General features: G+C 28.7%; 1 protein-coding gene across 1 annotated transcript; it reads left to right on the forward strand.

Annotated features, from left to right (window-relative positions):
- The first annotated feature begins 2,795 nt into the window (after positions 1-2,795).
- On the forward strand, positions 2,796-8,263 carry LOC114383713 (protein trichome birefringence-like 43). Its single transcript, XM_028343439.1, has 5 exons — positions 2,796-3,594; positions 5,178-5,349; positions 6,843-7,018; positions 7,165-7,323; positions 7,793-8,263. Exons 1-5 carry the CDS (start codon positions 3,332-3,334, stop codon positions 8,088-8,090), a joined length of 1,068 nt encoding a protein of 355 aa, XP_028199240.1. The 5' UTR covers positions 2,796-3,331; the 3' UTR covers positions 8,091-8,263.
- Positions 8,264-9,728: the final 1,465 nt, after the last annotated feature.

A 9,728-nucleotide genomic window follows, 5' to 3' on the forward strand; every position in this document is an offset into this window, starting at 1 on the left:
TTCCCCCCCGTATTACTAGGAATAAAAAGTTTATCCATAAAACAAACTCCTTATAATTAATCGAGAGGGAGATTCAAGTTATTTGAAGAATAATTTTAAAATAATTTTTTTTATCACCACATTTTTTAATCTAACTATTCTGGTGAGTAAATCAACTTTTGACTGTTAGTGAGATGATAAATGATAAAGAATAACTCTTTAAAAAACTTGATGCCTCCTCAATTAAGGGGTGATGATACTAAATTTAGTCGATCATGAGGTCCCCACAAATAATTTTGATTGTATAGGTTTCTTTAATACTTCTGAAAATATATGAATCTCAAGCTGCTAATTTCTGTCTTTTCTTCATTTTGTTATTGTGTATTCATACATCATTCCAATAAAAAATTATCATAATAAATATCATGATTATTAGTTAAATCTAAAATCTATTGGTCATGCTAAGTACGTAAGTATAATCCATATTAACTCGCTTCCAATATGCTATCACTACATTTGCATTTTAAGATAATAATTTCAGTAACGTTGTTATCTTGTATGATGTATATTTTTAACCCCCAAAAAAAAAAGAAATAAAATTTTTAAAGTAAAAGGGAGGCATTCATCATCATTTTTGTTTTTGTTTTTACTGCAAGACTTTCATCATCCTAATAACAAACTTCTATCCTATACGATGATTTACAGTAAAACTATATAAAACACCAAAATATGAAAATCGTGACTCAAATTAATCCGATCATACAATCGATATGACTAGCAAAACGATAATCATGTTAATTACTTAACACCTGATCGATAGGATCAGTATTAGGTATAAGTCTAAAAGATTTAGACTAAATATAATATAAATCATTTATACACTACCGTACAAAATTATACATATAGAACATTGAGGATGACTCTATGTAGGAGAAGATTAAACTAATCACATGGTTGAAGTCGACTTCCAAGTATCAATCATATTTGATAATTTCAAACAGGGATCTCTATATTCTCATGCTTCTATATTTTGGTGATCTTTGTTGGATTACAAGTGTGAGGTGAAGTCCCACATGAGTAGAAGTGGAAAGGTTGAGCATCATATAAGGAGAAGACCCATAAACCTGAGTCTTAATGTTTTGGGTTAGAGTGTGGTGTCAACTTCCTTACCTGGTGTCCACAGGTGTACTCCTCGAAGTGCAAACATGTCTTGGTCTCTCAAAGAGGTATAAATCCGAAACTCACAAATTTAGTATTTATTATTTATATAAAAGAAAAAAGAAAGTGTTAGAAAATATCTAATTAAGTGAATGATGAATTTTAATTTATAATATAAATAAGAATAAATTCTTCCATAATTTGATGTGGGTGTCACTGCCATAGCCAATGACAATGCCTAAGGAGACCTTCAGCGTTCAAAGTGGGAGAGAGCAATCGCAACAGCAGTGACCTCCCAATGTAGTGGTTCCACAGGGAATCCCACCGATCATGCTTATTGCTTACTAATCTTACCTAATGTAATTTTTTTAATTCCTTTACTATTAACTTAAATTAATGTCTTATTCATCATTAGTTTTGGCATAAGGGAATATCAACTCAAAATTTGAAAAGAAAAATTGAGAAAAAAATTAAAGCTTATATAAAATAGTACGGGTGGCAAATAACAATGGGAGAGAATGAGTAAAAAATGTCTTTTGAGAGTTTACGAGTTCTACCAAAAGACATTGACCTTACCTTTTATTAAATATGTTTCCGATTTGTATAATATACTTGTTTTTTATGATTTTAGTCTTTACATTTTTTAATTTATTTTATGATTTTAGTCTAATGTTATTTTTTAGTTCTTATAAAATTATAACTTTTTTTATATAGATCCTTCTTTTGAAAGATATTATTAATCTCTATTACTTAAAAAACAGCAGGCTAATTTTCAATAAATATTACATCATCATTAAATAGTGTTAGAGACCAAAATTTTAAAACAAAGTTTTCTAGGAATCAAAACCAACAATTACTTTTTATAAGGACTAAAACTATAAAACAAATATATTATTCCATTGAGAAACATAATTAAGCCATTTAATTTAATAATACAAAAAAGAAAGTTTCATATACTGTGCCCTCCCTCCCAATGGCGGAGCTTTTAAGGGATCAAGGGGGCCATGACCCCCCAAAGTTTTTATGAAAAAAATTATATACATATACATTTTTTTTAAAATGCATATATATATATATATATATATATATATATATATATATCTTAAAAATTATTTAATTTTTTAATAGAAACTTATAAGATCTTTATAATATTCTTAATTTAAAGTTATTTATTTTTTGATTCCTAATTATTTTAAGTCATTAAAAAATGAAGAAAAATTTAATTTGTTATTGAACTACGTAAAGAAGAGTAATCTTTATTATTATTATTATTATTATTATTATTATTATTATACAATATGACTTGAACTTGTGAAATTTTCTTGCAGAACTTTCATTCAAATTTCTGCTACTAATTTTCTTACAATTTTTTGGTACAATTTTTACTATAATTTTGATAAAAAAAATAATTATTTCCTTAAGTTTATTTAACATTCATAATTATTTATTTATTTTTCTTGCATTCTCATACATATTTTGTTTTTATAAATAAAACTAATGTTTCTTGCAATATTCTTTTAAAAAAATTACAAATGATTTTTTCATTTTTTTAATTTAGTAGTAGGGGAAGGTATAAAAGTAAAAAAAAAGAAGGAAATTCTGATAAATGATGTCAATTAAATAGGAAAAATATTTTATTATCATAAAATACAATTTTGGGGTTCTACCTCCTCAATAAAAAAACACAATTAATATAGAAAGGTTTAAAATCACTTATATGTAGTGATATTAATAAAAAAATAGCATGCCCCTCCAATTTTTTGTTCCAAGCTTTGCCACTGCTAGCTAGTCCCTCTACTCGTTTTGTAACTTCTATTATATCACTATTGGATAGAGGATACTTGGGAGGTGGGTCCATATATAGGAAGATTCTTTGTTTCTATCCATTTCAAGTGTCATCTCCCTCTTTTTCATTCTCTGCTTTTCTCTATCGTCTCACCTAGGCCTGTATTCCTTTACTATATCAATTTTTATGAGCAAGTCAAAGCACCAATAAAATTTGCAATAATCAATCTTTTCATCACCATTTTGGCAAATATCAATTCAACCATTATACCACAGTTACTAATAAATTTCCAAACACAATAAATTAGAAAGAAAAACACATTACACCCTCCTTGTTCATTGTCATCTACATTGAATTGAAGCTCCACCAACCTCTTCTGCCACCTTTGTTTTCAGTTTCCAAACTCTCATGGGGATATTAATTGTTCTGCTTATTTTACTTATCATTCATATACACGGGAATGGTCATCACAAAGAGGCAAGAGGAAATATTAATCCAAAGAGGGGCTGTGATTTGTTTCAAGGTAACTGGGTTGTTGATGATTCATACCCTCTTTATAATACCTCAGAATGTCCCTTTATTCTCAAGGAATTTGATTGCCAAAAGAATGGTCGTCCTGATAAACTCTATGTCAAGTACAGATGGCAACCTAAAGACTGCAACTTACCAAGGTACATGTCCTTTAATATATTTCTTGTCTTTATGTTCGTTCTCATAGCATAATACTATTTGATCATACCTCACCCAATCAGATTTTCTGGTGATCCCCTTCCCTCCTTTTGTGTTTATACCCAAAATTATATTTGGCATGTGTTACAATTTACTTTAATCTATTTCCATGTCTATGACTATTACTTTGAAACTGCTTAATATTGTTTTCCAATCAAAATTGATGTTTTACTTTGATAGTCAGCATTTACTTTTAATGAAATCCTTTATCATGTATATTAGTAAGGTGAAACTCCAATTCTGATCCTTATAATTGCATTTAAGTTTTGTTTGAGAAGAAATAACCATATTTAGTTCTATTTATATTATTATCTTCGAACGACTCCACAGTAAATACTTGATCTCTCCAATTAGAATTTTTGGGACACAATAGAGTATACCCATCGTCCACCAATCAATTAGTGCTTCTTTTATGGACCTAAGATATTAACAATAGTTTTGGATTTCTTCTATATTATTGGACTTTTAATTAAGACTTTGGACTTGAATATAACATCTGATGTAGATTTCACATTTCCTTGGGTCCACCTGTGACTAATTAAGAGAAGACCACATGTTAGAGGAAAGCGATTTACTTGCTTTCTAAGCCACTTTAAAGGGCTAACCACAAATCATAAAGACACTATAGAAAGTATAAATTGTAGACTTATACAACTTATATGGTATTCTTTACAATTTTTTATAATATTTTTTCTATTTTTCTCATCCCATCATTTACCTAATCCCACACTTTTCTCTCTTTTTATTATATGAAAATTTATATATTCTACAAATATGTTTTTTCTTTCTTTTTTTGGAATATATATATTGTAGCTGCATCCTAGACTTAGAGACAGAGACTGCCAAACTGGGTCGGGGAGCAGTGCCCGTTGAGATACATGCTAGTTGAGTTGTTGGCAAATCCTCATGAGCTTTAATGTAAATAGTATGTGTGTGAATATATATATATATATATATATATATATATATATATATATATATATATATATATATATATATATATATATATATATATATATATATATATAGCAAAAGAATTTTAATTTGTTAAAAATCAACTATGAATATATTTTTAGTTTACTTTTAAAAGTGTTTGTCCAACGATAATATATATGGGTGGGTTTGTTTAAATTTAGTTCTTGAAAAAAAATTATTATTTTGATTTTTTTTAAAAGTTTAAACAAAAGTACCTTACCTTTGATTACCAGAAGACACTCATGTTCTTTTGCTAAAATTAAAGTTGTTAAACACCAAACGGTTGGCTTCGATTGGTTGCCAAGCTTTATACACATTTCAACTAACAAAAAATTAAGTGCACAATTCCACGGGGACTTAGTCCCTAAATTGAGAGGATGCTGTTGTTATGTTGCTTTCACCTTTTCTGTCCTAGTAGTAAATTAATGCACACATGTCATATTAGATCACAATAAAATGGTGTTTAAATGATCATGAATTATTCGTCATGTAATTAATTTTAAATGGACCCATCTTGGACTTATAAATGAACTTGGGTGTGTACGTACAGATTTAATGGTGAAGACTTCTTAAGAAGACTTAGAGGGAAGAATATCTTGTTTGTGGGGGACTCCTTGAGTTTGAATCAATGGCAATCACTCACTTGCATGCTTCACACGGCTGTGCCACTTGCCAAATACACCTCAGTCAGGACTGGAGGTCTATCCACCTTCATTTTCCCGGTTAGATCATTGTCACATTTAACTTTTTTTGTCTTATTAATTCCCCCACTCTTCTATTATTTAATATATAGATAATCATTGTCTACATTTTAACCAGAAACTTACTATTTGAATTTTTTTCATGTTAATTAGTAATAAGATAATGTCATATTACAAAAAAAAAAGACATAAAATAAAGTTAATAGAACCTAGATAAATAAATAATTACAAGTGGTATAATTAATTTTATATCTTGCTTTCTCATGCATAACATGATACTGTTGTGCTAATTACTAAGATGAGAGGATTTATACCCACATTTCCATTCACCCCAACAACTTTCTCTATATTAAAGAAAAATTGTGTTGCATAGAGAGTTTTGGAATTAAAAAGGGGGTTTGCATTCTAGCAATGATAACTTATATATGCTATAACGCAAGGATATAACAAATTAATAAATAATAATACCTCTTAGCGGCTGGACTCTTAATTAATTTATGATATTAGATTAGATTCGCATGTATGTATGCAGGTAAAAAAAATGTGATTAAACAATTTATTCAATGATTTTTGGTGTTTACCGAAAAAGAATAATGTGATGCTTCCATATATTTTTAAAGGATAATGGTGCCCTGAGAAAAACAGCAGACATAAAATATCATATTTATTGAAAAATACACCGACACAATTTGAGAGAAGAAAGACTACATTGACTCAGCCTACACTTATATGATATGATATAGCATAATTGCATCCTGATTGAAATAGCTAATTATTAAAGAACTTAGTGTTTATCTGTTCGATCATTTAATCAATTTGTAATCATTATACATTGGCCCACAACCTATAGTAGTTAGCCATGCATGTAGCCATGTACTGTGAGGTTGAGTTATGATTGGTAGTTCTAGACCAATTTCCTAACCATATTTCTATATAGGAAAGAGAAATAATGTTATTTAATGTTATTTTTCAAACAATTTCTCACAAAAATTTATAGGATATTGAGATAAGAGAAGATAAAGAAGTGACGTGATAGTACGAAAGATCCAAAAATAGTGTTAAAAGAAATTACTGTAGAAATAACATTATTAAAAATTTCTATAGAATGAATGCTACAACTAGTATTTGGGATTTTCAAACAGATGTTAATTAACAACCACATATAACTATATCCACGATACTTTTTTTATTTTTAATTTCTACAATTTCAGCGCAGCACAGTTATAGGTCCATCTGTTTTTGCAATTTTTTGTTCTAGAATGACTTGGTTTTGAATATCACATTAGATATTTGATTAGTTTAGGTCAAGTATATGAGTATTACGGCAATAAAGCTATTCTTCTAGATTTTCACTTGACAATTTTTTTATAAAAATATGTTTAGAAACATAGTTTGGTCTTCTGCATAGAATTTCAAACATTTTTAAATATAATATTAGTGGTTTATTTCAAACTTTTGACAGTTCTCTGTCAAATATCACATGATTCATAGTATGCATGCCACATAATATGCAGAGCTATGATGTCAAGGTGATGTTTTCCCGTAACGCATTTTTGGTGGATATTGCAAGTGAAAGTATCGGTAGAGTCCTGAAATTAGATTCAATTGAAGCTGGAAAAATATGGAAAGGAAATCACATACTGATATTCGACTCTTGGCATTGGTGGCTTCACATAGGAAGAAAACAACCGTACGTAAAATCCATACTAAACTAGCAAGAGACATTATCCTATAATATTATATTCACATGCTTACAAGCTTAACATTTTGAACATCATGCATTAATTCTTGGTACTCAAGTCTTTTCTTAATTTTTTGTCTACTTCAACTTTGCAGATGGGATTTCATTCAAGAAGGAAATCGTACATTCAAGGACATGAATCGTTTGGTTGCATACGAGAAAGGCTTGAAAACATGGGCCAAATGGGTTGAAGACAATGTTGACCCTAACAAAACAAGGGTATTCTTTCAAGGAGTCTCTCCAGATCATCTCAAGTATGTATATGTCCCAATACCACTAAATGGATCATAATTTATGAGATGAAAATTAATAAAATTCTTTACAAATCATTTTTCAAATAAATTGTAATTGTGACAAAAGTGACTCTATTTCTTAAAGAGTAAACATTTTTATATTATTATTTAATTATACATCATTATGTGTATATATATAATAAATTTGTTAATTTCTATAATAATTATTTTAAATATGATTTAATTTTATTTGTTGCGAGTAAATTTTTCTTACATATAACTGTTAAACTCTTTTTAAAAATCTCTTTTGACAACCTACTAGCCAACTTTTGTTCCTGTGATTTTTATGTTTGTAGCCTTGTTGCCTTTTTTCACTATATATAAAAAAGAATAAGTTCATACAAAAGTGAAAAAATTAAACAAGAAATTAATGTACAAGTTTGGAGAATTGCAATTCATTTTCATGTTTTCTCTCAATTAAATAATCCAGTGGAGCAAAATGGGGGGAACCAAGGGCGAGCTGTGAGGAGCAAAAGGTGCCAGTAGATGGATTCAAGTATCCAGGGGGGTCACACCCAGCTGAGTTAGTGTTACAGAAAGTGTTAGGAGCAATGTCAAAGCGTGTGAATTTGCTCAATATTACTACCTTGTCACAAATGAGGAAAGATGGTCACCCATCTGTTTATGGATATGGTGGACATAGGGATATGGATTGCAGCCACTGGTGTCTCCCTGGTGTTCCTGACACTTGGAATTTGCTTTTATATGCAGCTCTCATTCAAAATTAAGGTATATGGCTGGTAATTCTTAATTATAAATGATGATCATGAGTTTTTAATATAAGCAACTCATTCAAATTAAATTCATATATTCATTGTCATTGTTTAGTAGTATTACAGGCAAAACGCTTTCATAGAATTATATAGTATTTCTTAAAGCAATAAAACAAATTCAACTTAAATTTGTATAGCTCCATCAGTTTAAGATGTCTCTCATCAGAATTGCTAATTTGAGTGTTATAATATACGTAGCCAGTGATAAGCTTCAATTTTTTGAGTTGACAATTTGATTAATCTCATTGTCACACTTAAAGTTATCGTCATTATTTAAGAGCGTATTTTGTTGGAATTAAACTTAAATCTCATTACAAACTCAGTGCATTTTGGTAATGAATAAGACCCATTGAGTATTAAGATTATATTTTAACTAGGAGGAAAAGGCACTATGTGCCTTTTAATTCACAAACTAAAATAACAATATATAAATATTTTCTTCATAATTTATATAAACGATAAGAAAATTAATCCAATAATTAAACATTGACAATCCACTAAGTTATTAATTGTGGAAAGAAGGGTTGACAAGAAAGGATCAAAATAGTCTTAAACCTAAAAGTGAAAAAAATCATCAACAATCTCATATCATTAATTGTGGAACGTTAACTTTAATGTCCCACGTCAAAAAATCGTTGAACCTTTAATGTTAATTTGATACTAAAAAATTATAATTTAATATTAAAGTAATCCTTAAACATTACAACATAAAAGATATATCAGTTCACAAAATAGATGTATAAATTGAAGTTAACCTTCTACACAACAATATGATATTTTGACACACTTTTTTCATATTTTCATGAACTATTTCAAAAAATTTGTTTTTTCCAGGAATTAAATTATCCCCCCTTATATTTTTAGGGACTAAAGTGGTCATCCGTCCTTTAAAAAAGATGTAAGGGAAAGGTTGGGTATAGTTTAGTATTTTTCAAAGAAAATAAGTTCTGATCTTCAATAAAAGGGAGGTGAAAATAACATGGGCCATGAGAATTCTAAATTACCTTATTGGAGTCGACTTGTAAACCAGGTCCATAACACATTGTAAACGACATTCTCGCAGCTTCGTCTGCAAATGAACTATAGCTTTACAATCCGTCTATTTACATCGTCTGTAAAGTAAGATTAACAATTTTTTTCATGATGTCATTGATATATGAAATATCCATTTATAGATGATTAACATATGTCAAAAAAAATTGATTCATCATCTTTTAGTGAGATTTTTTTATCCTAATTATGTTTTTTCATCTCAAATCCAAAATCTTTTTTTAGAAAATGGAATTTAATATCACTCCACCAATGATTTATTAGAAAACGAATTCAGTATCACTCAACCATTGCTCTACATTTATGCTTAAACGAGAAAGTAGTTGGATGAGGGGTTTTTTGTTCCAATTTTTATTGATGAGCTCCATCCATAATTTAAAACCAATATGTTAGCCTAGATTAATTAAAATATTATCACTCAATAACAATAATCATCATACTCAATAAGTTGGATCAGGCGTGCCAAATTGATTAGAAATGAATTGACTCGCTTATCCTATATTTTATATAACATTACTTATTAAAAAAACAAAAAATTAAAAT

This window comes from Glycine soja, chromosome 14 (assembly GCF_004193775.1).
Source record: "Glycine soja cultivar W05 chromosome 14, ASM419377v2, whole genome shotgun sequence".
Taxonomy (NCBI): Eukaryota; Viridiplantae; Streptophyta; class Magnoliopsida; order Fabales; family Fabaceae; genus Glycine; species Glycine soja.